This window comes from Cladophialophora immunda, assembly GCF_000835495.1.
Source record: "Cladophialophora immunda strain CBS 83496 unplaced genomic scaffold supercont1.6, whole genome shotgun sequence".
In the NCBI taxonomy this organism is placed as follows: domain Eukaryota; kingdom Fungi; phylum Ascomycota; class Eurotiomycetes; order Chaetothyriales; family Herpotrichiellaceae; genus Cladophialophora; species Cladophialophora immunda.
In genome coordinates this window covers 2,659,195-2,685,421 of record NW_015622546.1, presented here as the reverse complement: position 1 = coordinate 2,685,421, position 26,227 = coordinate 2,659,195, and the positions used below count along the sequence as shown (strand labels likewise).

General features: G+C 54.9%; 11 protein-coding genes across 11 annotated transcripts; 4 read left to right on the top strand and 7 right to left on the bottom strand.

Annotated features, from left to right (window-relative positions):
• Positions 1-196: 196 nt before the first annotated feature.
• On the top strand, positions 197-2,537 carry PV07_10471 (uncharacterized protein). Its single transcript, XM_016397803.1, has one exon. It carries the CDS (start codon positions 353-355, stop codon positions 2,474-2,476), a length of 2,124 nt encoding a protein of 707 aa, XP_016244994.1. The 5' UTR covers positions 197-352; the 3' UTR covers positions 2,477-2,537.
• A 1-nt stretch (position 2,538) lies between these two features.
• On the bottom strand, positions 2,539-3,520 carry PV07_10470 (uncharacterized protein). The gene has a single exon (XM_016397802.1). The coding sequence runs from the start codon at positions 3,279-3,281 to the stop codon at positions 2,541-2,543; it is 741 nt and encodes a 246-aa protein (XP_016244993.1). The 5' UTR covers positions 3,282-3,520; the 3' UTR covers positions 2,539-2,540.
• Positions 3,521-3,975: 455 nt separating this feature from the next.
• PV07_10469 (uncharacterized protein) lies at positions 3,976-5,586 on the bottom strand. The gene is made up of 4 exons (XM_016397801.1): positions 5,207-5,586; positions 5,015-5,125; positions 4,511-4,948; positions 3,976-4,390 (listed from the first exon to the last, which is right to left on the bottom strand). The coding sequence occupies exon 3, from the start codon at positions 4,887-4,889 to the stop codon at positions 4,515-4,517; it is 375 nt and encodes a 124-aa protein (XP_016244992.1). The 5' UTR covers positions 4,890-4,948; positions 5,015-5,125; positions 5,207-5,586; the 3' UTR covers positions 3,976-4,390; positions 4,511-4,514.
• Positions 5,587-8,240: 2,654 nt separating this feature from the next.
• Positions 8,241-10,722, bottom strand: PV07_10468 (uncharacterized protein). Its single transcript, XM_016397800.1, has 2 exons — positions 10,128-10,722; positions 8,241-9,979 (listed from the first exon to the last, which is right to left on the bottom strand). The coding sequence occupies exons 1-2, from the start codon at positions 10,348-10,350 to the stop codon at positions 8,529-8,531; spliced, it is 1,674 nt and encodes a 557-aa protein (XP_016244991.1). The 5' UTR covers positions 10,351-10,722; the 3' UTR covers positions 8,241-8,528.
• Positions 10,723-10,929: 207 nt separating this feature from the next.
• On the bottom strand, positions 10,930-12,632 carry PV07_10467 (uncharacterized protein). The gene has a single exon (XM_016397799.1). The coding sequence runs from the start codon at positions 12,559-12,561 to the stop codon at positions 11,068-11,070; it is 1,494 nt and encodes a 497-aa protein (XP_016244990.1). The 5' UTR covers positions 12,562-12,632; the 3' UTR covers positions 10,930-11,067.
• A 154-nt stretch (positions 12,633-12,786) lies between these two features.
• PV07_10466 (uncharacterized protein) lies at positions 12,787-14,078 on the top strand. Its single transcript, XM_016397798.1, has 2 exons — positions 12,787-12,963; positions 13,016-14,078. Exons 1-2 carry the CDS (start codon positions 12,900-12,902, stop codon positions 13,726-13,728), a joined length of 777 nt encoding a protein of 258 aa, XP_016244989.1. The 5' UTR covers positions 12,787-12,899; the 3' UTR covers positions 13,729-14,078.
• PV07_10465 (uncharacterized protein) lies at positions 12,901-15,789 on the bottom strand. Its single transcript, XM_016397797.1, has 3 exons — positions 14,898-15,789; positions 14,716-14,843; positions 12,901-14,647 (listed from the first exon to the last, which is right to left on the bottom strand). The coding sequence occupies exons 1-3, from the start codon at positions 15,762-15,764 to the stop codon at positions 13,948-13,950; spliced, it is 1,695 nt and encodes a 564-aa protein (XP_016244988.1). The 5' UTR covers positions 15,765-15,789; the 3' UTR covers positions 12,901-13,947.
• A 436-nt stretch (positions 15,790-16,225) lies between these two features.
• PV07_10464 (uncharacterized protein) lies at positions 16,226-19,212 on the top strand. Its single transcript, XM_016397796.1, has one exon. The coding sequence runs from the start codon at positions 16,732-16,734 to the stop codon at positions 18,955-18,957; it is 2,226 nt and encodes a 741-aa protein (XP_016244987.1). The 5' UTR covers positions 16,226-16,731; the 3' UTR covers positions 18,958-19,212.
• Positions 19,092-21,769, bottom strand: PV07_10462 (uncharacterized protein). The gene has a single exon (XM_016397794.1). The coding sequence runs from the start codon at positions 20,078-20,080 to the stop codon at positions 19,682-19,684; it is 399 nt and encodes a 132-aa protein (XP_016244985.1). The 5' UTR covers positions 20,081-21,769; the 3' UTR covers positions 19,092-19,681.
• PV07_10463 (uncharacterized protein) lies at positions 19,973-21,361 on the top strand (the record flags this gene model as incomplete). The annotated part of the gene is made up of 2 exons (XM_016397795.1): positions 19,973-20,180; positions 20,232-21,361. The coding sequence occupies 2 exons, from the start codon at positions 19,973-19,975 to the stop codon at positions 21,359-21,361; spliced, it is 1,338 nt and encodes a 445-aa protein (XP_016244986.1).
• Positions 21,770-22,695: 926 nt separating the features above from the next.
• PV07_10461 (3-methyl-2-oxobutanoate hydroxymethyltransferase) lies at positions 22,696-24,160 on the bottom strand. The gene has a single exon (XM_016397793.1). The coding sequence runs from the start codon at positions 24,014-24,016 to the stop codon at positions 22,991-22,993; it is 1,026 nt and encodes a 341-aa protein (XP_016244984.1). The 5' UTR covers positions 24,017-24,160; the 3' UTR covers positions 22,696-22,990.
• Positions 24,161-26,227: the final 2,067 nt, after the last annotated feature.

Genomic DNA, 26,227 nt, shown 5'->3' with positions numbered 1-26,227 from the left:
GCACTTTTTAAAGTCACTCGAGGGTTGAGTCTCTCTTCTCGCAGCGCAGCCGACCCTCCAATGCAAAAACGCCGAACCGGCCAATCACGGCGATTTCAACACACGACAAAATCCGCGCAGTCAGCCTCGGCAGTTTGCCTGCGATGAGGGGAGGATATGGAACTGCGCGAGCCACCGGCCGGCGATGTTGACAACGTGTGCCTAGGTTCCGAGTATTTCTTGAGAGAAGTCCCTCCTTCGCTCTCTGCTTCACATCTCACGGTCTAGGTGTCTTCAGAGGAATCATTCTGCTGACGTTGTAGAGACTCCTCCTCGTCCACCAGGAACAATCCTCGAAAGACAGATTCACGCCATGTCTGACTTCACAGACAAGCTTCGACCTGCAGAGCCCCAGGGCCCAAGTATCCTAGCCCAGGAAAGAGCCGGGTCCAGTGTAAACAAAGACCAATTGGCAAATCACCTGCTTTCACGCAATGACTTCCTCAGTCGACAGCAGAAAATTCTCTCTATCCTGGAACCTATCCCCATCTTCTGCAAGAAAAACCAGCTCAATATGGCCCGTCCGGACCGCTACCATCTTGGGCTGGCACGAGCAAAGATGCTAAGGAGATTGTCTCTCAAGCACGGCTGGGACCGCGACGACTATCTCATGGCCGACTATCTGATGGATGAGATGGGCCCGTACGCTCTTCATGGGACCATGTTCATCACTTCGATTCGAGAACAATGCAATGACGAGCAACGAGCCTACTGGCTGCCCAAAGTTGAGAATTGGGAGATCATTGGCTGTTATGGCCAGACTGAGCTCGGACACGGCAGCAATGTCAGGGGCATCGAATGTCAAGCCAAATGGGACCCCAAGACCAAGGAGTTTATCATCCACAGCCCTACCATTACAGCTAGCAAATGGTGGAATGGAGCTTTAGGACGAACAGCATGCCATGCTATTGTCGTTGCACAACTGTTGCTCCCAGACGCCAATACCGGAAAGTACAAGTCCTATGGCCCGCATCAGTTCATCGTTCAGATTCGGGACAAGAAAACCAACAAGCCACTGGATGGTATTGTCATCGGCGACATCGGCCCCAAATACGGCTACCCTGGCATGGATAACGGCTATATGCTCTTCAACGAGTTCAGAGTCCCTCATTCGGCCTTGCTGTCCAAGTACTCAGGAGTTGATCCAGAGCGCGGGACTTACATCAAACCTCAAAATGCTGCCCTGGTCTACGGATCCCTGACCTTTGTGCGTGCTCAAATCATTATGCATGCGAGACTCATTCTCGCTAGAGCTGTCACGGTGGCGGTTCGCTACCTCTCTATCCGCCGACAGTTTCCAGACCGAGATTCAAGGGATCCAGACGCTCCTGAACAGGCCGTGCTCAATTACCCCACGGTCCAAATCCGTATCCTCCCGCTTCTGGCCACTACCTTCGCTCTCCATTACACAGGTGAAGCAATGTACAAGCTCTACTACGGCACCCGAGAACAGATCGAGAAGGGTGGCGACTTCTCTCGTCTGGCTGAGATGCACGCGGCTTCCTCTGGTCTAAAATCACTGTGCACTACTCTTGCAGCCGACGGGATCGAGACCTGCCGTCGAGCCATGGGTGGCCACGGATTTGGAGGTGGGAGCGGCATGATCGCTCTTAACAATGAGTATCTGTCCAAACCCACTGTCGAGGGTGACAACTGGATGATTACACAACAGACCGCCGCCTATCTGATCAAGAGGATGACCGAGGTGACGAAGAATCCCAGGATTAAGCCGACTGACTCCGTGGACGTCCAATTCCAAGACTTTGTGGCCAACAAATCAAGGTCTTATGATTTTGACATCCTCGGAAACCCACTAGAGCTGGTCAAGGCCTTCAAGCATAGAGCTTCATACCTCTCCTACCAAGTCTACCAGGCAAGGGTTATTGAGAAGAAGCCCTGGACGAGCATGATGATCAGTCTGCACCGACTCAGTCGAGCCCACTCCGAGAGTCTGCTTGTGTCGAACTTCTACAACGCTGTGTTCGAGAGCACTCCAAACCCTCCTCTTGACGCCGAAACCTTGAATGTATTGAAGGTTTTGTTCCGCCTGTTTTCACTCTTCACGCTGGATGTGTCCGCCTCTGAATTCCTCCTGTCTAGGGCCTTGTCTGTCGAGAAACTGCAGCATGTGACACCCGCGATCCAAGATTTGATGGCCCAGGTGCGGCCCCACGCTGTTCGGCTCGTGGATGCTTGGTCTGTTCCAGACTACCTGCTTGAGAGTGCATTGGGAAGTTATGACGGTGACGTATACAATCGACTCTTCCATAAGGCGCACAAGGAGAATCCGTTGAACCAGCTGACCTTCAACCCGGACTGGAGGACTGAGGAGATTGTGATGGGCGAAGGCGAAGAGAATGCTAGGAGACGTTTGGAAGCTCTGGCATTGGGCATGACGGGGCACGAACAATTTGGTGTCGTCAAGGCAAAGTTGTAGATAAAGAAAGATTTGATCAAGGGCAGAATGGGGTAAAAGCGAAGCGTCAATTACATTTCTCAATCTAGATCTTAGCTTTTGCAGCAGTGCCAACCCTCTTCCTGTGCACGTAGCTGATGGCCTTGAACTTGTCGAGCGCCTCCCCCCACAACTCGGCCCTCAACAAGCCATAGACGCCCATGGTGGCGCGGGGAGCGATGGTCTTTGCAAACTCGACGGCCCTCTCCCTCATCTTATCCGGCTCACAGATCTCGTCGACGATGCCGTCCTTCAGGGCGCCCTCTCCGGTCCACTTGTGGGCCTCGAGGAGCATCTTGCGGGCGATCTTGGGCGCGAGCTTGAGGCGCGGCAGGGCGCCGATGCCGTCAAAGTGCAGGCCCAGGTTGACCGGGGGCATGCTGATGAAGCCGCGCTTGCTGTTCATGATCCGGTAGTCGCAGGAGAGCATGAACGGGCACGCCCCGCCGAAGGTGTGGCCCGTGATCAGCGCGACGGTCGGGTACGGGTAGTCCACCAGCGTGGCCAGCAGCGGGTAGAAGCCGTCGGCGTTGGCGAAGATGTTGGAGTCGGACTCGTCCAGCTCCAGGCCCGTGCACCAGAACTTGTCCGAGAAGGACGAGATGATGACCGCCCCGGGCGCGTCGGGCTGCATCAGCTCCCTCTCGATGTAGCGCAGCGCCGCGATGATGGTCTGCGCGTACGCCTGGTTCAGCCGGTTCTCGGGCGCCTTGCGCATGGTGATGACGTGCACGCCGGGAGCCGATGGCGGTGAGTCAATCGTGAGATTCGGGAATGTAGGCGCCATCTTGATCGTTGGGGGGTTTCTTTTTTCTCTGGGAAAATTGGCCCGCACAGAGAAAGTGATGGATATTTCTTCAAGTGAAAGAAGGGCAACTGTCTAAGCTGTGACCTGGCTGTGATTCAGAGATGTCCCCGAAAGGAGCTTGACGGGAAGTGGCAGAGATTGGACTGTCTCTGTAGAGGCGTATGGACCTGCGTGTGTTCTGAGTGACTGGAATCGAGAAGCGGTAAGCTATATCGTTCTTCTCTTCTCTTTGCCGACACTCGAGCTTCGGCGGCACCCACGATTTGCCTCGGCGATATCAATGTGCATCCCCAGTCCGCAGCCTCGCCGGCTTCTGATTGGGGTGCGGGGAAGCACACCTTTTGGGGTAGCCGTAGGAAAGACCGGTCAACCTCGGCAGTGGAACAATGATGTTCCAGCCGCCGAGACTAAAATACAGACTAACCACCTTTGGTATGGTGGCTCGTGCGCACGCTGACCTCACCAAGAGTGTTCTCGTCAGGGGCATCGCTCGTCCACCGCTCAAAGCTCGACGTCAATCCTCATCCAGGCTGCTTGATATCTTCTGTTTGCAAGCTTGCAGGTCCTTATTGCAGCCAAGAGTGGCGTGGAAATGCGTGGAGCGGTCGTCGACTGGACCCCCCCCAAGCAGAAAGACAAGAGTTACAAGCAGCTTCTCGTCTCAAGGGATGCCCGGGCCAAACTCCACATGTATGCAACCACGGCGCCTACAAAAAGACACTTTCACCCCTCCTGCATGACGGCCATGCTTGCCAGGATGATGGAAAATGAAGGTCATTATTCATGATAGCGCTCCTGGACACTGCTCCTGCCTACTTGTGCTTAATCTGTTTCCCCATGAACCGTGGCGCCCACCCAGCTCGAGACATGTTCCCTGATACTTTTGCAACCTTCCCGAGTCACCACCAGCCCGACCGTACGCCCGAAGGAAGACGGGTACATGCCATGGCTATCGTTTCAATGTGGACTCCCCTCTAATGCAGCTTTTCTCCGGGCTTTCGAGTCGTCACAACAGCTTCCCCCTTCACAAACCAACTTTTGGTGGAGGCTGACTGTCGGATGAATCCCCCCGCTCAGCAAGCTCATCCCTATCCTCGTCAGTGTGGACTGTCAAACACTCGGGAGAAAATGGGCGGCTGTCCAGCCGAAGGATTGATCATCCAGCTAGCCGCCTGTTAGGGGTCAGGTTGCAGCGGGTTCGGACGTACCTTATTACACGTTGCGTGACACGGTGGTTGACCAGTCGGGCCTGGCGCTGAACATGACAGAGGTACGTCTTGAATTTAACTCCGCGATCTGCTTCTCGAGGCGACCGACCTCGTCCTCGGCTTTGGCGATACTGGCTGCGAATCTGTCGCCCTCGGACCTCCATCTTCTCAGGTTGTCCCTCTCCTTCTGGAGACGTCTCTCTTTGACCGCTTTCTCCTGGCAATGCTTGCAATCTTCATTGGTTCTGGACAGATTGTCTGTATCGACAAGTCTAGCGCCGCAAGTCTCGCCAATTCGAGGCTGGCGAGGACATCGCTGTTTCATGTTTCCCCATCTCCAATCTCCGCAACGGAAATCGGTCCTGGCATAGTAACACATCTTGCTCGGTTGTTCTGTTTGACTCACAAGAAGTCTGAGCCAATGAAGCGTTTGGGAAGCTGCCTCCGTCAGACACCGGCCAGTCAAGTTCCTGCTTTCAAGAACGTCACTGGCATAAAGCTTACCTGGCAACTGCTGCTGCCACTCAACTTGGTTTGAGATGAAGCTATGATATCAATGGCCTGCACACCAGAGGGCGTTGTCGTCCGAGGACTCTCGCTGGTTCCTGATGTCAACTGAGCGTTGTGAGAGGTCAACGTTTCCTTGTGGCTGGGGGAGATCTCTTTTGGGATGATTGTGTTTGAAACAAGACTCACTTTAGTTTTGGAAGCTGAGGACTGTCGGTTGAGTTTGATTTCGACAGGTCAGGCTTCTTCACCCCTCTTTATAGCCTTTCGAGCGAATCTTTCCCCGCCGATCCTTGCTATGTGAGACAGGGTGGTGACTTTGGCCACAGGCCGTTGCAATTCGGACCGGGTTCAACCATCTGGTCACTTGAAGTCAGAACACGCAGACGCTTGCACTTCTCCCTCTGTCGAGAAGGCAGTGGCGAACCAACTGTGACGAGCGAATGCATGTTCCGGTATGCACGAGACCCTCAGTGGATGTGAGCTGGTCTCCCCCCTCATCTCTGACGGATCATCTGCCTCTCGGCCTTGATCACAATGTCTACCACTGCATGGTAAGCCAAAGTTTGTTTCATACCCTATGCTTCTCCTCGAGAGTGATGCGGCGTGGCAGAATTTGAGTCGTGGACTCTGGACCCGCCCAAGCTAGCAGACCAACAGGTGGATGAATCTGGAAGGAACCAAGAACGCAGTCGGTTTTCGGTAAGGAGCCGTGCTACTGCTGGCAGCTCTGTTGATGGCGGGTCGCAGTGTCGACGGCCCGCACTGCAAGGGCCTGGACAGCTTCGCAGATCGCAGCCAGAGGGCTACACTTCCCGTCTTATAATGTCAGTCAACCAGTTTATGGGCAGGCCGGCTGTTTTGGAGTGTTTTTCCGGCCCGCCGGCAACATCATAGCCGCAACCATATCCTTTCACACGACGGAAGGACATGCCATATCGTGTCTCGTCGGACACTCGGTCCCCGACGCTTTCCACTCACGACCATGACGCCCTGGAGCGGTCTGTCTCCAGCGTGGCGCCCTCAGGTGTGTGTATGGGGTGGCAACGCCGTTGGTCCAGCTCGCGAGCGGCTTTCTTTGCGCCTGAGTTTGCAGGGCTACTGGATCCACTCAGGTTTCCACCCTTGTTTCCACCTGTTTGCGGAGTGTAAGATCGATAGCTCGAGACAGCATGGCTAATGGGCGTTTGACACGAGCACTACACGAGAGGGAGGGCTTGTCAGCCTTCTGGTGGCAGGGGGACCAGGGGGACCAGAGGGACGAGGATATTTTACCCAGCATCATTTCACCTGCCCAGAGCAGGCACCTCTTTTGCTAGCCCGGGTTCCTGATTTGCCGATCGGTCTGCAACATCACCACTTCTCCTCAGTATCATGATTAACCAGGACATCGGTCTGCCAGCGAAGGCGTCCAAGCTCCCTTGCCATCGAGCGGCGTAATGCAATCGGGCCTTATCTGCTGCTGGATTCTTTCCAAACACCAGCCTAACGCGGAGGAGGTCCTGCAGGCGGTTGAGCTGGCTCGACGATATTGGTGGAGGCCGCTGCCAAAGCTGTCAAAGCTGTCAATTACACTTTCTGCAGACGCCCTGGGGTAATGCAATCCGCTCACGAGCAAACAAGAGCCTGGCGGGCCGCAAATATCCTCGTCCTGCCAGCCGTTCCGGCCACTCTAGCTCTGGACACCTCAGAGCGTCATCCACGAAGGGACCATGCATAAATGGAGCTTTGCGTGGCTGTTTGCCCGTCTGATGACAGCATTATCCTTTCCATTCACCACTTTGGGCTTGGTGCTGGTCGTTGTCCAACCTAGCATACTGGGCTCCATGTCGATCTCAGTACTGCTACCAACCTCAAGGTGGTGCACGCTCATCCGCCCACTTCGACAGGCCCTTGGCTATGGTGCGTGATGGGTCTTTCCTGGCCTTTCAAGCTCGACTCCCAGCGGAAACCAGTCGCCTCAGCCTGGGTATCCTCCGAACAGAACCTGCTCCTGTGTTCCTTCTGCACTTCTGGCCACACGAGCAACATCTCCCTAAGGCCACCGTTCAGCATTTCCCTCCTCGCCCACCCTAGCTGGCCGAGACCGCCTAATCCCAGACTATGTGGAAGCATTCCCGGCCCACATAGCTTGCCGAGCTGAGGATCCTACAAAGTTCTCGCTTACCACTGAATTGGCTGGAATCTGGACCTCCTGATGTGCAGCAAGGACGAGCACTGATGACTGTTACTGGTCATTGCAGATCCGCCTCACTTCATCTCGAGGCGGCAGCTCTCAGCGGATGCCTTTGGGGCATAGAGCTAGAGCAAAGCCAAGGTCCATGCCGTGCGCTCCAAGGACATCCTCCTGCACGAGGCGAACCCTCTCCAACCTAGCCTCGTTTTTGTTTCAAACCTACCGAAGGATGCCACATCAGATGAGCGACATCTACGGCCCGCACTACCCCCTCTTCCAGGTCGATGGACTGAACCTTCTAGCCGAACAGTCTTTTGGAGGTTCGAGCAATGGCCGATTCTGTTGCAACAGTATTCTGCCACGCTGCGGCTCTGCGGCGAAATGGCCATCCGGCTGAGAGAAGGGCAGTCCCTGGGCAAGAGACAGAGGCACACCCTCTAGCAGCACTCCGCGAGCCCGCCGCTTCACACCTGCGCAAAGATGTGTCGAGATTCACAACAGATTTGTTCCTCTGCTGGAAATTTTTACGACTTTGGTCCCTAGACGAATCTAGCGGGCAGCGAGACGACGAGGCATTCGTAAATGTATGGAGACGTGGTGATTGAATCCACTTCTGCTTATTCAATGGGCTCTTTTCACGACGGATCCTGATGTGAGGCAGAACTGCAGTATTGCCTGGCATCCCCGATGCTTGTCAAAGCACCTCTCTCTGGGCCATGCCGTTTGGCTCCTCTGGACCAGCTACGCCTGCCGGCGTCCTTCATTCCTCGAACTGACTCGCTGCCGTACTCGCATGTACCTAGGCCGCAGATGTCGCTCGACAGGCACCGTATTCCGTGCATCGACGTCGGGGAAACACGGCTGCCGCAGCTCGAATTGCGCCATCATGGGCCATGCCTGCAGCTCGAGTCCAGCCTCAAGTGATGGGGAGCCCGCATCTGCAATGACTGGCGTCGATTAGCGAACCGAACCCGTTTGGCTGCTACTTGAAGAGAGGACATTTTGGTGAAGAAGACGCAGGGCCGCTTGACCCAGCCTATCCAACATCGAGAGGCCCATATTGACTTAGGCCATAGGTAACCAGGGGCAGCAGGCGCAGTTGGTAGGCAGAAGGCCACAACACTAGATTACGTTCAATGTTTATATGTGATTGATCCCCTACGTCCGCTCCTGTGATAAGTTCCGATCTGTTGACGCCGTACTTTTGGGACTCTAGACTTGATACCCTCGACGGCCCTTGAACTAGAAACGAGATTTCCTTCTGTAACGTTGTACAATGGTAGTAAGAGTCCTGATATACGCCATTGTGGGACTTCCCGTGGACCCTTTGGCCCATCACTTCCTGGCGAGGTTCTTGTGCAAAACGTGCTCCTTCATGCCCAAGCCCGCAATGGCGGCCAGGACGGCCAGGCCGAGACCGGAGACGAAGGCGCCCCGCAAGGCGTCCATGTAGATGTGCAGGACGGCGGCGCGGTCCCAGCCGGGGGGCAGGTGGTTGATGCCATCGAGGCTGTCGCGGATGCTGCGGATGACGCGCTCGCTGCCGGGCAGGGCGCCGAACTCGGCGCGCAGCTCGTCGGTGAGGATGTTCTGGAAGACGGCGCCGGCGACGGTGATGCCGATGGTGGAGCCGGTGGAGCGGAAGGCGTAGGACGCGGCGGTGATGACGGCCTGGTGCTCGTGGTCGACGGAGCTGATCATGCCCACCAGGGTGATGGTCAGCATGCCGCCGTAGGCGAAGCCCAGGGGCGTGGGGAACACGAACGTCATCCAGCCGGGCGTGTCGAGCTGGAACGAGCACACCAGCGCCGCGCCCAGCACGAACGTCAGCATCACCCCGACCATCTGCGCGTAGTACCGCCCCGTGGCGCGCATCAGGACCCCCGACGCCAGGCTCCCCAGCGAGGTCGCGGCCGCGAGCGGCACGACGCGCAGTCCCGCCGCCGTGGCCGACAGCCCGCGGATCTGCAGGTACAGCGGCACGTAGTAGATGGCCAGGAAGGCCGACATGGTGCCGAACCAGTTGGCCAGGCAGGCGGCCAGCACGGTGCGCGTGCGCGCGATCAGCGCCACGGGCAGCACGGGCTCCGGCACCCACCGCGGCTGCGACTCCAGGTACACGAAGCCCGCCAGCGTGGCGGCCGACAGCGCCAGGCTGGCGACGATGAGCGGGTGCGACCAGGGGAGCTGGTTGCCGCCCGTGTTGAGCCCCAGGAGCAGCAGCACGAGCGAGGCGACCAGGAAGCCCGAGCCGAGGAAGTCGATGCGCGACAGCGGCGGTTGCGTGCTCGGGTTCACGGGGATGTCGACCAGGAAGAACACCATGACGGTCGACACGACGATGAAGGGCACCTGCAGCAGGAACGCCCAGCGCCACGATAGCTGGTCCGCCAGCACGCCGCCGAACACGCCGCCGAGCCCCATCCCCAGCCCGTACACCAGGTTGCCGTACCCTTGCCACAGGCCGCGGCGCCGCAAGGGAACCAGGTCGCTGGTGATGTAGGTCGCGATGCAGGTGAGGCCGCCGCCGCCCACGCCCGCGACGATGCGGCCCGCGATGATGGCCCCCGCGCTGGGCGCCAGCCCGCACAGCAGCGTGCCCGCGCCGAAGAAGATGTTGGAGAAGATCAACCCCCACCGCCGCGAGAAGATGTCCGTCAATTTGCCCGACAGGGGCTGGCACGCCGAGTTGGCGATCAAGTAGCCCGTCGCCAGCCATGAGAGGAGCGAGAGCGAGTTGAAGCTCGATGAGATCGGGGCCGTCAGGGTCGCCACGATGGTCGTGTCTGTTTTGTTTTGTGTCAGTAGAAGCAGAAATGGATGAACCGAATGGAACCGTTGGACAAACAGAGGGAATTGGATGCCTCAGATCACACATGATATAGCTCGGGGTCGACGACAACTTAAGAGAAAGAAAGAACGGGCCTAACATACCCAACGCAGCGAAAAAGACCCCAATCCACGTCGCCGCCATGATGGCGACGAGCTTCTTGGTGCTGGGTTCCTCGGCCAGAGCAATCTCGTCGGCTCCCGTCTCCGGCGCCGGCTGCGCGCTCTCCGGATCGACGGCGGCGCCATTCTGCTCACTGAGCAGAGGACTCGTCTCGGTTGGGGGGTGATCGTGGTCTGTATCGCTTTCGTCCCTTGTAAGCGTCATTTTGTGGGCGTTGGGCGGTTGGTGGCGGGGTTGAGTATAGTGACACCGAGAAAGGTAGGTCCTGAATGCTGAAGTCCTCTGTGTTGGGACCTGGACAGTCGTGATTTTCTGGTATTTACTGATTCAATTCGATTAGATCCGACGAGACACCTGCTCTCGCGATGTTCTCCTCCGTGCTCTTGACTCTTGTATCCTGCACGAAACACGCTCTGCCAAGCTGCTCCCTTGCGATAACAGGCGATCCTGGCTCAACCTCGTAGACGTAGATCAAGTAGATCGGAACGTTAGACAGGCGGGAAGTCAGGTGAAGTGTCGTAGATCTGATGCAATGATTTATTAGACGGAGGAAGAAACCCAAGAGATGGAGCGATGCATTATCTGGCGATCAAAATAAAAATGGGGTTTGGTGTAGGCAGGTTGATTGGTTTTAGACGCAGCTGGGCGGGCGGCGGTGATGTGCGTTTGTGGCGATACGAATATCGCGACGGAGCTCGCGAGTATCTCACACGAAACTTCCCTCCCACATGGCGATTGGCTGGTCGTATTGTTGCAATGGAAGGCCACGGAGGACCTGTGTCCCTGATATGTGTTTCCATGATGGGTGCGATCATGATTGTTGGGAAATGGAATGCTCAATCAATACAACAATGTACACAAGACGGAGTAGGAAGAGGAGATATTCCAGGCCTCCCTATACACATGCCTGACAACGTCCACTTAATCTCTCAAGGCTTCAATATCTACAATCTCTTTGACCGCCTCGGTCGTCAGCACAAACGGGCTGTCCTCCTGTACACTGACACTGTCTTCAATCCGCACTCCCATGTTCCGGAAATGCTTCGGCCACCGCTCGTCGTCCGGCACATAGATCCCTGGCTCGATGGTAATACAGTGTCCCTCTTGCAGTACCACTTTCCTCGTATATCCCACCGTGTCATGCACGTCCATGCCGATATAATGGCTCAAGTGGTGCGGGAAGAGACTCTCGATGGCTTTGGAGGAGACGTCAAAGCCAATCTGCCGCAGCTCGCTGGAGAGGTACTCTTCTGCGATGTTGTGCAGTTTGTCCAGCGACATATTGGCGCTGCCCCGGCACAGAGAGATCAACGACCTCTGGACCGTGAGCACAGCTTGGTACAGATCTCTCTGCGTGTCGCTGAATTTCCCCCCCACGGGCCAAGTCCGCGTGATGTCGGCGATGTAGCCACCATACTTCCCACCGCCGTCCACGAGAACCAGCTCATCGTCCCGCAGGACATCGTCGTTGCGGACGTAGTGGATGCCCAGTGCATTCTTTCCACCGGCCACAACAGGCTCAAATGCGCTCGTGTCGCACCCGTTCGCGATGAAGCGATAGCGGAGGTACGCGTCGAGCTGCTTCTCGCGCGTCCATGCCTTCCTCATGGCTTCCGTGTGGGCTCGTCCCGATGCTCTTCCCGCCTTTCTCAGGAGCTCGATCTCGGCTGCGCTCTTGAAGGCTCGTAGGTCGTTCATGATCGGTCGAAGCCGGTGGACTTTTCTCGACTCGATAAGCTCCGCGAACTCGGTCGTCTTGCGGGACGCTCCAAAGAGGAACCGCTGGAGGGCCGACCGGTTGGTATCGGGACTCGTGATGTCCGTGTACACCTGCGAAGCTTCGCCTACCAAGTCCGGAAGGATCTTCTTCAGCCTGGAGATGTCGCCCGTCTCGTCCGCATTGAAGACGTCCTTTGCCGCCTGTGTGCCCGATCTTGCGCCATCCCAGATCTCCGCCTTGGGATCCTTTTCGCGCACGAACAGGTGGAATGTGTGGTCCGTGCCGGTGGGGTCTTTGCCGATGACGGCGAGCGCCTCGGGTTCGTTGAAGCCGGTCAGGTAGAGAAAGTCAGGATCTTGGTGAAACTCGTAGAAGACACTGCCCGACCGGAACTGGAGATCGGCGGAGGCGATGATGGCAATGCCTTTGTCGGGCAGTTTGGCTGCGAGCCTCGTGCGCCGGTCGGCATACTCCTGCGCGGTTATACCTGGAGTCAGCTCCCCCGGCTGGAGTAGATGTGGATGGGTCTCAGAGACAGGCTGTCCGAAGGAGAGATCGGCAGCATTGACTGTCAGAGTGTTGTATCGCCGCAGCTGTGCTCGCTCACATTTTGTTGGCCGACTAATGACACGGGTATGGTTGAGGACATTATTGGCACGGATGAGCGTCTGCCATAATGTCCTCCGCATCGACATGCTCTGAAGCAATGTCTGTAGTGAGATGACACGATGGTTGGAGGGTCGAAGAGGACGGCAATAGGCATGGCTTCAATCCCTCGATCAGTTTTGGAATTTGACGCACTTCTCCAACCAGCGAGATGCGGCCTCGGGTCTAGTTTCCTAACTGGGCCTCGTCCAATGATGCCCTTGGTGTTTGATATGCTCGCACGTCCCAAGGCACGGACACTATCATGACTCACTTGATCACTCATATACAGCTTGATATGGCTGGATGTTGATCCATCAGACCTTCAGATCACTGTAAACCTGCCATCGTCCTTTGAAGGGAAAGGAACTACTATCCACCCGCAGCCATGGTGCGACATCTCGAGTATCCAAAGAAACCTCAAAATACAGTGAAGCGATACAACAACAGAGGTAAGAAGGCACGCCCCTCCGCATTAAGTACGTTGAGACCAATATCCTCCAGGGACATATGACCTTGGGATCATCCATTCAATCATAAACACTACCTCGGTCCTTCATGTCTCCTTCGCTCCAAGCCCCGACGAACCCTTTCCCGCAATCTTGCCCATGATCGGGGTCATGGGTTCATTTGAATATCCTTCATCCAGCATCGAGGAGCCACTTGACTGCTATCTCCATGGATATGTCAGCTCAAGGATCATGCGCCTCGCTCGGGAATCCCCAAATGGCTTGCCAATTTGCGTCGCTGCAACCAAAGTCGATGGCTTGGTGTTGTCCTTGACCCCAAATTCCCATAGTTACAACTACCGATCAGCCGTCCTTCAGGGGTTCGCCAAGCCGGTGGAGACAGACGATGAGAAATTGTACGCAATGCAATTGATCACCAATAAGGTAGTCGATGGACGCTGGGAAAACACCAGAGTTCCACCTGACAATGTCGAGATGACCTCCACCACCATTCTGAGAGTCAAGGTTGAAACTGGCAGTGGCAAGATCCGGCAAGGAGGCCCTCATGACGAGGCAAAGGATGAGAATAGATCTGACATCACTGAAAGAGTCTGGACTGGAGTGGTGCCAGTGTACGAGGCTTTCGACACCCCAATACCCAGTGACACCAATAAGGTCAAGGATCTTCCATCGTATCTGGATTCATACGTGTCCGAGACAAACAACCACAACAGAGAGTCAGCTCTCAACGCTGTCAAAGAGCCCTAAGGACACTGACAGGAGTTTGAAGAACGATCCTCATGGGGAGGCTCCAGGGTCGGTTGTTGACACAGATGCCGGATGGGCTGGTTGAGGTCGATAAGGGGAAATCCGACTTCGGCATTGTCTTTTTAATCGCTGAACCTTTCGGGAAATCGTATTTCGCATAAGTAGTCGTTGATCAGTGAAGCATTTCCGTATCTGCTAGAGGGCATGAGTACAAGCTTGTCACAGCCACGTGCGCCATTCCGCGGTCTCTTCAATCTTTGACACAGCGATGAAGCGGTGACGCAAGGCTGCTGTCAGGCAAGAGCTCATGGACTCGTTCCAGAGAAATCTCTGTGCCACCCCATTCATTTCCTCGATGCTCATTTTGAACCTTGTTAGGAGAGTTTTGGTCACAGCTTCACCCTTTGCAAGCGAACAACCTTCAATTTCTTTGGTCGCGGTGACGACACATCCTCCCCATAGAAGACAATCATTTTCTAATTGAGAACCCCGAGCCATCTTTCGGGAGCACTCGAGGAAAGCTTCGGCCATCTCTTGGCGATCCAGTTGGTACGTCGCCGTGTATAAGTGGAACACGGAGAAGCCCAACCAGATCAAGCGTTCGATTGGTGTCAATTTCTCTCGAAGGGCTCGAGAGTCTTCGCGGTCTCTTGTTGCTCTTGATGCGAGACGAACGATTTGGCTTCGTTCCATGGCCAGCCGTTCGATGACCTGGATCGAGAGAATCCTGCGCAAGGCCAGCTCTCGAAAACCTTCACAGACTCTGGAAAGGCGCGCAGACAACTCGGTGGAGAATGGGAGGTTTGGGTATACCGGCTCCCTGGAAGATGACAGCCCCATTGTCAGGAAAGAGGAGCGGTCTTCGGGGAGGCCAGCCTTTCCCTTTCTCCTGGGTTGAGCGTAGGATAGAGCGTCATGACTGGGGTAATGCAGAATTAGATCTCCCCTAACATCATCGACTGGGGGCTGGCATTGGAGGAGACTCACAAACTAGAAGGACGTTTGGCCGAAGCACGAATGTCACGGTCGCGCATGTCCTCATCGTCTCTGAACTGACCCAGATAACGGAGTGCGTTGCGGTGCATGTTGAAGGATGTATCATCTTCAAAGTAAGCCTGGTACAGCCGCTTAGCATATCTTACACCGGATTCTGAAGGATGTTTACGTACGCAGACCCCGGCCAAATTGGAAATAGCTGCCATTACGGCCTTTCGAGTAGACCCTGGGAAGAGGAGGCGTTCTCGAATCTTGGACAGAGAGCCTCCATAATGGTATAGCATGGCCTTTTTCAGCTCGGGTGTATGCAGCAAGTAGGTACACAGGACCCAGGTAATGATAGCCTCGAACAAGACATCGTGCGTCATAAAGAGCTCGAAGAAGGCAGGGCTTGGTGCTATAATCTCCCTACAATGGTCGATTACAGCAGGAAAATAGTCCTGAGACTCAATAGGATATCGTAGGAATGGATCGGTTCGCAGGCCCCCGAAAACGCTGTCGGTAGAGCAAGCTGCAAGGGCTAATGCTTCGGCTCGACACTCCGGGCAGCCACATGGGTCCGCTGGGGCATCACCTGAGAGTTTCTCTGGGGAAGATCCATGTTTGCTTAGGCGCTGTGGTGCAGAGCATAGCAAGCTTGGGTGGGCCCTCTCGTCTCCAGGGGTGGGCGTTGCTTTGGTGCGCGCATTGGCTGTTATCGCATGCTTCAAGAGCAATTGGGGTCGAGGCTCCAGGTCGTTGCTTGAGATAGGTCTTGATTGTTCCGATCCCTGGTCAGTCCGTTGACTCCTGGCCCCCCGAGATCGGTCCACGCTGGCTGGAAGAGGTTGTGCTCGCGTCGACTGGACTTCTAAACCACGACGCCGTTCATGGTTCCTACGCATCGCGTGGGCCGTGATCTGACTGAGCTGCCAGTTGGGGATGCGCCCCGGCCTGTTGACGTTGATGAAATGAACGTCCATTGGCAGCTGGCCGCCTTGGGATAGTTCCTTTGCCTTCTCTCCACCGTCCTTAAGGGTATGAAAGACACTATAGACCATCCTGATTGTTGGTCTTGGGCCTGTCGCGTATGCAAGATGGTTTACTTGTTAAGACCTTGCAGCCCCCTAAATGTCAAAGCCTGGAAAAGTCATGTCGACGACCGAGCCAGGTCGAGGATGGACGGATGGAGCCCTTTTTCTTTTGACCGAATGGACGTGTCCCTTTCATCGAGTCGAATGGAGCAAGACCATCTCTCCGGATGGAATAGGTTCGGTGGACTGCAAGAAGGCCTGGGTGTGAAGGAGGAAGGGAAATCCGGCTCCAGAGATTGCAGGCAGCCCAACCCATCACTCGTTCAGGAACTAGACCTTCCGCATGTGGAAGAGCTTGGATCTCGTATTCACAGCTTGTTCGATTGGAGACGCTTACCCAAGCATCGACTAACGTGTGTTGGTGGTGGTCGTGAAACTTGACGCCTTCAAGCCGACGCCTGAGTTCTACCCAAATATTAATAGCAAGAGTTCAGTGGCATCATCACCAACATGTTGGAGCTCTTGACACTATCTAACGACCTAAGTCCCTGCCTTCTGACTGGAGATCGTAGTCTGCTACAGGCAACATCAAGACGCCCACGTATTTGGGTCAGTAATTACCAATGAGCTTAACAATGTGAATGTGCGACACCTTCTGCAGCTAAGCCAATTCCCTTTCAAGTCCTTCTGAACCTCTAATTATAGGTCATATTATCGCTCAGAGCAGTTGTGACTCGGCTTCAAGGTTGTTGTCGCCAAGTTCGAGATCGACCAACATGGTTGCCCTGCCAACCCCCCGTAAACAGCGCTTCGCAGTCTTTCCGTGGCACAGCATCGCACCAGGGCCGATGACGCGTATTGTTGTTAACCAGACAGTGAGTGCAGCGTCCCGGAGCAGCCTCTTCTTAAATCAACCCATCCTGCTGCGGGACATTGAACATCCTGTCAGACTGAAACTTTGATATGACGATTCGGAAAACACAGCGCCAGTTGCATGCCGAAGCCCCGTCGTGAGTCTGCGGCGAGGGCCGACACACGTCCTGCATTCAATCGTCCCCCCAACTCGCGCCCTGCCCCCGTGCCCCGTCAGGCGCGGAGCGAAGAAGAAGACGATTATGAGCCACGGACACCGAAAAGAGCGCCGAAGGAAAAGGCCAAAGCCTCGCCTGTGCCCTCTCCCTCCCCCGAAAAGAGACCGCGCCGACCGAGTGATCGCTACCAAGGCTCGAGCGGGTTGAAAAACAGTCCGAGGAGAGACCAGCAGAGAGACCGAGCAAAGTACAGCTCTGGGACGTCCACCAATAGCGGAAGCCAGCTGTTAAGTAGCGATGCGTTGGCGAAATTGAATGCGCACAACGAAAGGGCCGAGTTTGAAGAGAAGTACGAAGAGCGCAGACGCAACAAGAAGAAGCAGAAGCAATACAAAAACCTCAAGGCGGCGGAGGCGACACAGCAACGGCGGAAGAAACAGAAAAACCGGAATGTCAGTGGTGCCATTCTAGAAGAAGGGCGTGCGGGCGAGAAGCACAGACGTGCGCATGGACGCGGCGGTGGGTACGGGAAACAACACGAGGCTCACAGGCGATCAGACACAGACCGCGGAAGGCGAAAGAAGAAATTCTGGTGGCTGGTGATTCTATTCGTCGTGTTGCTGGCTATCTTCATCCCGGTGGCAGTGGTGGTGAGCAACAACAGCAAGAAATCAAGCGGAGGATCCTCATCTTCGTCGTCAGCGACCACAGGCGACGGCTCATCAGGCATCAGCAATGACTGCGATTCGAGCTCGATCCCGGCAAGCGTAAAGGGTACCTACACCGATATTTCCACCTGGATGGACACCACCGACTTCAATTGTACATATACTGCCGAGACGGTCGGCGGGCTCTCGGTCATGGGCCTCTATTCGAGTTGGGATGATTCCACCAAAGCCAACGACAACGTCCCTGCTCTGGATGAACAATGGGAATACGGAAAGATGCCCATCCGAGGCGTGAACATAGGCGGCTGGCTTTCACTGGAACCCTTCATCACCCCTTCAATGTTCAACTATCCTGCCTCCGCCAGCGTGGTCGACGAGTGGACGTTGTCGCAGAAGCTTGGCCCATCAGCACAGCGCGTCATTGAGACACACTATGCAACTTTTATCACAAAGCAAAGCTTCATTGATATCAAGAACGCAGGCTTGGATCACGTAAGGATCCCATATCCCTATTGGTCGGTCACCACATACGACGGCGATCCATACGTACCAAAAGTGGCCTGGCGATACCTGCTTCGAGCAATCGAGTATTGTCGAGAGAACGGCTTGAGAGTGAATCTCGATCTGCACTCCGTCCCAGGAAGTCAGAACGGATGGGCTCACAGTGGTCACCAAGGTGATATTGGTTGGATCCTCGGCGCCGATGGCGCCACCAATGCACAAAGATCACTGGATATCCACAACCAACTGTCCCAATTCTTTGCCCAAGATCGGTACAAGAACGTGGTGACTATTTATGGCTTGGTCAACGAGCCAAAGATGCTGGTAATTCCCCCTCAGTCGGTGCTTGACTGGAACCAAAAGGCCATCGCGATCGTCCGAGGGAATGGCATTAAGCAGCGCATTGTCTTCGGCGACGGCTTCCTCAGTCTGGATAGCTGGGACGACATGTTCCACGGAGTCGACGACAATTTGGTCATGGATACCCACCAATACCAAATCTTCAACACCGGACAGCTCAAGTTGAAGCACCAAGACAAGATCAACCTCGCCTGCTCCGGCTGGACTGGGCTAATGGTTGCTGCCAATAACCCGCAAACCGGCTGGGGGCCGATTCTGGACGGCGAGTGGTCCCAGGCCGATACTGATTGCACCCCAAATCTGAACAATGTCGGCGTAGGCTCCAGGTGGGCTGGTACGCTCGACACCGGCGATCCGGGCACATCAGTTCTCACACCGACCTGTGCCGAGCCGCCATGTTCTTGTGCGCAAGCCAACGCTGACCCGAGCCAGTACAGCGCCGCGTACAAGCAGTTTCTGCAAATGTATGCCGAAGCCCAGATGCACAGCTTCGAGCAGGCCTGGGGCTGGTTCTACTGGACTTGGAAGACCGAGAGCGCCGTACAGTGGAGCTGGATGTTGGGCCTGCAGGCCGGCATATTGCCTGACAAAGCGTACGCTCCATCTTTCAAATGTGATTCTGAAGTCCCTGATTTTAGCGACCTCTCTGAAAGTTATTGATTGACGGGCGATTCTGGGATATGAAAGCATCGGGATTGGAGTTTTGGATAGATCGCTTATGTGCTGCAAGGTTGCCATAATGTGAGGCTTGTGAATAGCGAAGGTGTCTTGGAAACAAAGATGAGGCATGAATGAACATATGTACGCAACCGTCTCACCTGTTCCGGGATGCCAGACTTCGAGCCTTTGTCCGCTTGTGAGGAATCGTCGTGAGCGTCCCTTCTCACAAGGCTGGTAGTTGCCATATAACAAAACATCCACCCTCAAGCGACAAGGTAAGACCTACCTTCAACACAATGCATCCTTGCTTTTGTTTCCTTTCACCTGCCTTTCAACATGTCTCACTTCCACCTCCACCAGAATCATTCACTCATGTGCCTTGTCTTGGGCCCATGCATGTGGTGCCAAAGAGGTCTGTTCCATGAACTTCACTGCTCCCCCTATTGACAAGGCTCCACGTCGGACTGCCTCTCACTCGTCTTCACCCATTGCCTTCACTTGCAGGTGATGGTGCATAAATACTTCATGGCCGTTGTCACTTCTGCTGAAATGGCACGCGTCACTGTATCACCACCGCAACCACACCAGGATATAAATCAAGACGTGTCTACGACGACATTTTGTCAATAGCAACCAAACAATCAATAGCGGTAAAAACACCAACAACCCCTCGTCGGTGAGGGCTTCTCACACCATGAGGGAGTATTTTCCACACCCCTTTGACTCAGGTATCCCACTTGGATACCAGATCATCGATGATGGTGGAGCAAATCAACCAGAGCATCGCGACAACGATGTTGCTTTCTCCCATGCACAGATCAATAATGGCGGCAGTCGCTCTGCGCGGTCTGAAGCTGTGGCACTTCCTTCCCAGCAACATCTCCGGCGTTCGACTCACCAAGGATTCAGATATACACCACAGTTCGTCCAAGAGCAACCAGAGCCAGCCGCTGATGGCCCCGTTCGTCGCCCTCTGACCTATTCTTTTGTGCCATACCCTCCACCGTCTCCTCATATGGCTGGGCCAGCAACATTTGGAGCTATCCATGAACCTGGGAGAGGTGCCCTGGGTATCGCGACGGTATCGACCATTCGGCGTGGTGTTTTGCCTGTAGACCGTCATTTAGCAAGTCCCATGCAGGGCTATGCCGTTCCCAATCAGCGAGGACCCATACTGCCACCAATTCGCGATGAGTCTCCTCATGAAGATACTCAACTCCCAGGTGAGCTGGTTCGCAGGGAGTTCGGCGTACCCCAAGCTGAAACAGCCACAGGGATACATCAAATGGTCAATCTTCCGATGGCTCACCGAGAGGTTGCTTCCGTTCAACGTCGCAAACCCCAACAGGAGCCGTTCCAGACGGCAGAAACACTGTTTGTGGATGACCGTTCAAAGCGAACACGCAAGCGCAGGAGGGAATCGTTTGAGTCTCAGGATGCCCTAGAAAAGGATGATCCGGTATGCCCTTCGACGCCAGCGATCCTCGACCACACATCTCTTTCACAAGACAGAACGCAACCAGACGATATGGCACCACCAGCTCCAAAGCGAAAATATGGTTTGGCCAGTGGTATGTTCGGGATACCATGTCGTTCACAAAGCGGCTCTCCTCCTACCCAAGTCCCAACAGAAGAGCCAACACAACCTCTCACCAGCCCAGCACCCAGACTAGGGAGTCGACATTCGGCAGATTCGCAGGCAACTTTGATTGTAAAGTTGGCATCAAGTCCAGATTATCTCATTACTCAGAGAGCCCATGATGTCTTCAACAAGCAGCAGTGCGAGAGAATCTTATGGCTCGCGCTTCATGGAGTGTCGAGTGCGGCAATTGCGCGGCAGGTGTATCTTGACATCAAAAAACCCAAGCCGAACTCGATTCCCAAGGCTGACGTTGTGGCTGGTACTGACAAGTTGGTGCAGCTCTTCATTGCCGAGCTCGCGACGGGCGAGGACGGAACCGGCGAAGTCGATGATTTGCTTGAGTACTTGCTTCAACAGGGAGACCGTTTAAACTGGAGTCCAAGTATCCTTCGGCAAGCAGCTGGTTTCATGAGTATTTCCGGGGATGAGGCCACCCAAGATCAAGAGTTAAGAGAGAACGCAGCGGAGCGCCAGGCACTCTCTAAGTGGAGATGCCAGCATGGAGGCCAGAATCCTGTCGAACCTGCCTACGGTATCGGGCGTCGACCCCAAATGCTGGCATTTCGGGGCTTGATGAGAGAGCAAGTTGAGCAGGAAATGATGGAGCAGCTTGGGTACCGTGAGGGAAGTCATACAGTGGAGAGAGAGTTGATGAAGAAATGGCTGCTGAAGATCCGCGAACTTGGCAAGCTTCCTGATCGCTTAGTGGAGGCTGAAGTCGGAGCGCCGGAAGAGACCGATATGTCCGGTGACTGTGCGTGAAGCAACCGGGAAGAGCTGGTGAAGTGAAATGTCGTCAACGCTGAACCGACTGTCCGTGTGAGGCTACCAACAAGCCTGGCATATGCTGCGAAAACTGGGAGCTGATGTCATTGGAGGAGGAATCACCATCGTCGGCAGACTTTGAAACATCGTGTGGCGGTGAATTGTTCGGGTTCTTCTGACGTCCTTGGGGGGACAGTTCCAAGTTGGATTCGATCGAGCCATGTCAAGGCTGCGAAAAGAGGGACGCATCGGTGCTTCAGGAGCGGAGCTGCTACTAGGGGCTTGAGGAAGGTAGTTTGAGACGAACAGCTTGATAGCAGCCTGATGATAGCTTGACAACCTGATTGACGGGAAGTGCACGCAACAACGAAGATGAGTGAAGAAAGGTCGAGATGCGAGGTCCAGTCTTCACGTGGGCGATTTTCTTTGGCTTCTGGTTGGACAGCCTCGTCACACCGCAGCCCAGTAGAACTCACCACACGTAGTGTCAACGAGGCTCTGCATCCAGTAAGCAGACACTCATTTGACCATCCCTACTGCATCCGGCCAGCAGCAATACGAGGCAACAAACAGACCGGGGGTCCTTCATTCTATCCATCTCTTGACTTGACTCCGTTCCACGTTCCACGTACGCGCCCACGATGTCATCCTCTGCGCAATCGTCGAGGGTCGTGCCGCAGGATCACGGCAAGCGGCCTGACACCAACACCGGCCCCACCACAAAGGCAACAGACAATGACAACGACGACGGCAGTAACAGTAACGGGGAAGGCGACAGCGGCCCTGGAGGCGATCTCCCCATGAGCATGACCGCCTCAGTCATGTTGGCGAACCTGCCCAAGGACGCCAGCCAGGCGCTGAAGGAGGTCGAAGAGATTGACGATCGAAAAGGTATTTTCATCCATCCCATCCAAGGGCCCCATCCCAGTCTCAGTCACGAACCCTCTTTTCTTTCCTTTACCACTGCTTGCGTCTGTCTGTCTGTCGCATAAGTCCTCTTCTAACCTCCGCCTCCGGATGTGGTTGGTGGGCGTCACAGTCTCCGTCCGCTTCCAGCCCGTTGGTGCGGCCCCGATCCTCAAACAGCGCGTCTTCAAGATCAGCGCCTCCTCCAAGTTCAGCGTCGTGTTGAACTTCCTGAGGAAGAAAGTGGGTGTCAAAGAGGGCGACGGGCTGTTCTGCTACGTCAACAGCGTTTTCGCGCCGGGTTTGGACGAGGGAGTGGGCAATTTGTACCGGGTACGTTTGCACCCGCTCCCCTTTCGCTCAGTGTAATAGTTGTTTTCCGTCGTCGTTCGCCAGACCCAACGGCTCTGCTTGCACTCCTGCCCCCCGTCTGTTGTCTGGTTGAGGCAAGGCTGGTGCGCTACATCTATGGTGTTGTTCAATCGAATCTGCTAAACGGAAGAGCTAGAGGAGATCATGCTAATCACGGTCCTTTGTTTGCGAAAACTAGTGTTTCAAGGTTGACGATCAATTGATCGTTAGCTATTCCACAACGCCGGCTTTTGGATGAGCCTAGGCCAGTCCCAGCCCTGTTCTGACCAAAGGAAGTGCGCTTGCTCGAGGCCGGAATCAATAACGCCGGAAATGTCTCATGACCAGGTCAAAGCAACGCCAACGATATCAAGCCTTTTGCGCTTCTCCGGATTGAATGGCCACCTTAAACGCCTCCGTGACCTTTGCGTCGCTCTTGTACACATGCGAGGGACCTGGATAGCTTCGATCGCTGACCTCATTCTTGTACTGCTTAATGGCATCCAACCCAGCTTCCCATATCGATCCATATTTTTTGACGAACTTCGGCATGAAACTATCAGGCGGACGAACACCAAGCATATCGATCTGCACCAGAACCTGACCACTTGTTTTGTTGCCTGCTCCAATGCCGATGGTGGGTATTCTGAGAGCCTTGGTGACTTCCTCGGCGATATCGGGCGGCACACATTCCAACACGACCATGAAAGCTCCTGCCTCCTCCACAGCTTTGGCGTCATTCAGTAGGGACATTGCTTTGTCCAGTGTATTGCCCTGGACACGAAAGCCTCCAAGAGCATGCTGGCGTTGAGGGGTGAGGCCGATATGTGCGCACAATGGGATGCCGGCGGTTGTGATCTTGTTGATTGCAGGGGCCATCTCGGCTCCTCCTTCAAGTTTGACACTCTGCATGCGGCCTTCTTTGACCATTCGAATCGCGCTGGCAAGTGCTTGTTCCGGGCTGAGTTCGTACGAACCCATGGGGAGATCTCCGACGGTGAATGATCGGTTTACTGCTCGACTAACCGCGCGGGCGGAAACGATCATCTCGTCGAGCGTGACTTCGGACGTGTCTTGCATGCCGAGGGACACCATGGCAAGCGAGTCGCCAACCAGGATCATGTCCATTCCAGCTTCTTGCGCCATTAGAGCCGAGGGGAAATTGTGTGCAGTCAACATGGTGATGGGCTGGTCCTCTGCGTACATTTTCTGGAGGGTTTGGATCGTGACGGGCTTCTGGCCTCTAGCCAGCATGGCCGGAGACGAGGGGGCGTGCGAGCTCCAGCGAACTTGCCGCCATGGTCGGTGCTGTTGTGTGACAGCTGGTCGACAGGTGTCACGGAGAAGGGGTCGTGTGAGAGACGCGATTCGGTTGATGCGAGTAATAGACGCCATTGTTGTTCACCCAAACCCGGAGATGGGTAGGCACGAAGGAGGAAGAAGAACAGGAAGAAAAGAGAGTCTCAGATTGATCTGAGTCATGTTGCAGAACAGAATGCGGTGGCGGTGAAAAAAGAGGTTTTATTCACTGTCGTCGTGATGAATTCTTTATGCGTAAATCTGAGAAAAGGTCTGGAGGTGAAGATGAGCCTCGGTGTTGACAGTGAAGGGCCGAGCGGGAGGCCACTCTGGGGGTTAGTGAGCCCACTAAGCGCTCTTGTTGGCTGCAACCGGAGGCCCTAACACCAAGAGAGCCTAGAGGAGGGAAGGCATTCTGGGGCGACTTGGGGCGCTGGCTGGGTGAGCAATGTGATTCTGGCCTTCTGGCGTCACTCAACCCCTTCGGCTGCCGACTTCTGCACATCTGCCTTTTGCCATCCATGACCACCAAACGGCCGAACGAGGGTACATCCGGGTGCCGCCCTTCCTTGCCTCGGAAACGTGCGACTTTCTCATCAGTCGGCAATCGTATCTATCCAGCCAACCCTAGAACGCAGCTCAGCAGCCTGATGAGAGTGACTGTAAGGCTGTCATGCCGCTGTGACATGTTCCTGTTTCTATTTGCTGGGCCTGGATAGAACACGTGGAGCGAGGCACCGAGCACCTAGGCACGTAGGTATGTAGATATCTGCCCAATAGTTTACTGACCAGCTGACTCCCTGACCATTGGCCTTGGAGCGAACAGTGGGAATGCCTGACGGCCTGGCCAAGTGGGCTGCAGTCTGTGCGACGAGTTTCCTTTGTCACAATTCACCCAGCGCATGGTGAAGGCTGCATACGCCGGTCTAAGCGGTAAACCGGTGGTTAAACCAGTTGGGCGTGGACAAATCAGTCAAGCGTCCCCCACCATTGCCCTTGCCATCGAACCATCTCCAACCACAGCGAAACACTCCTCACCAAACTGCAACTGACCTCGAGCCGTATCGACACACCATACTCTGCTTCCTCCTCATCACTCTCCCCAGGTTTGCTGCTTTCCACTGTGGCCTGTCTCCGCCTCTTTTCTTCACTCTCCGAACGAAACCTTCACTACCTGTTCCGCCTGACCTCAACCTGTTGAGAAGCCCCCACCCCTCACGAGGACAAAGGAGAAGCCGAGTCCAATCCGCGATAGAACATCCGGTCATCCTCCCGTGATCCTCTCCCTTCCGATCTCGCTTCTATATCCCGCCACACCGGATCTTATAGACATTCTTCCTCGGAAACCAAAGCACAGAAGCGATTCATCGTCCTCCTAACGCGGTTCCGAACCTATCGTCGTGTCGTCCAAGCACCTGATATTCCCTCTTGTGAATACAATCTGCGTTTGAGCGAGATCTTTGGTTGGCAAGGCACAATGAGCAGTCCCAAGCGGAGGATAGAGACAGATGTTATGAAACTGATGATGAGCGATTATGAGGTGACACTGGTCAACGACAACATGCAGGAATTCTATGTCATCTTCAAAGGACCTTCGGAAAGTAAGAGCATGAACCTCCCATGTCAAAACACACAGTTGGACGGGTTGCTGCAGGATCCAGGGCCACTGACGAGATGATGATATCTACAGCACCCTTTGCTGAGGGCAAATGGAAAGTCCACGTCGAATTGCCAGACCAATACCCTTACAAGTCACCTTCCATCGGCTTTGTTAACAAGATCTTCCACCCCAATATCGATGAAGGGTTAGTGACAGTTGATGCTGAAATCAGTTGCAAGCAGTGCTGACCTGGCTTTGTAGGTCGGGATCGGTGTGCTTGGACGTCATCAACCAGACATGGTCACCCATGTTTGATATGATCAATATCTTTGAAGTCTTCTTACCCCAGCTTCTGCGATACCCCAATCCTACCGACCCTTTGAACGGAGAAGCGGCTGCACTACTGATGCGGGAGCCTCGAAGCTACGATGCCAGGGTCAAAGGTAAGGCTCAATCTCCGCAACACGGGATTGAAGCAGGAGAATACTGACTGCCTTGAAGAGTACATCGCTCAGTATGCTACGAACATCCACGACGACCACGACGAGGACGAACACGAAACGGACGGAGAATTGAGCGAGGTGGAAGATTTCAACAGCGATGGGGAGGATGAGCCAGCCGGCACCATGGAGGATGTATGAATTTGGAGTCCTGGGGACCTGGAGTTCTGTGGCCATTTGGAGTATATTCGGCGCGACCGGGTGACC

Bases quoted from the DNA above. Each gene is read 5' to 3' on its own strand.
- PV07_10471 (XM_016397803.1), top strand. From the start codon at position 353: ATGTCTGACTTCACAGACAAGCTTCGACCTGCAGAGCCCCAGGGCCCA.
- PV07_10470 (XM_016397802.1), bottom strand. From the start codon at position 3,281: ATGGCGCCTACATTCCCGAATCTCACGATTGACTCACCGCCATCGGCT.
- PV07_10469 (XM_016397801.1), bottom strand. From the start codon at position 4,889: ATGTGTTACTATGCCAGGACCGATTTCCGTTGCGGAGATTGGAGATGG.
- PV07_10468 (XM_016397800.1), bottom strand. From the start codon at position 10,350: ATGACGCTTACAAGGGACGAAAGCGATACAGACCACGATCACCCCCCA. The intron at 9,980-10,127 runs GTATGTTAGGCC...AAAACAAAACAG, and splicing joins GGTCTTTTTCGCTGCGTTGG to ACACGACCATCGTGGCGACC.
- PV07_10467 (XM_016397799.1), bottom strand. From the start codon at position 12,561: ATGTCGATGCGGAGGACATTATGGCAGACGCTCATCCGTGCCAATAAT.
- PV07_10466 (XM_016397798.1), top strand. From the start codon at position 12,900: ATGGTGCGACATCTCGAGTATCCAAAGAAACCTCAAAATACAGTGAAG. The intron at 12,964-13,015 runs GTAAGAAGGCAC...AATATCCTCCAG, and splicing joins GAAGCGATACAACAACAGAG to GGACATATGACCTTGGGATC.
- PV07_10465 (XM_016397797.1), bottom strand. From the start codon at position 15,764: ATGGTCTATAGTGTCTTTCATACCCTTAAGGACGGTGGAGAGAAGGCA. The intron at 14,844-14,897 runs GTACGTAAACAT...CGGCTGTACCAG, and splicing joins CCAATTTGGCCGGGGTCTGC to GCTTACTTTGAAGATGATAC. The intron at 14,648-14,715 runs GTGAGTCTCCTC...GCATTACCCCAG, and splicing joins GCCAAACGTCCTTCTAGTTT to TCATGACGCTCTATCCTACG.
- PV07_10464 (XM_016397796.1), top strand. From the start codon at position 16,732: ATGCCGAAGCCCCGTCGTGAGTCTGCGGCGAGGGCCGACACACGTCCT.
- PV07_10462 (XM_016397794.1), bottom strand. From the start codon at position 20,080: ATGACGGTCTACAGGCAAAACACCACGCCGAATGGTCGATACCGTCGC.
- PV07_10461 (XM_016397793.1), bottom strand. From the start codon at position 24,016: ATGGCGTCTATTACTCGCATCAACCGAATCGCGTCTCTCACACGACCC.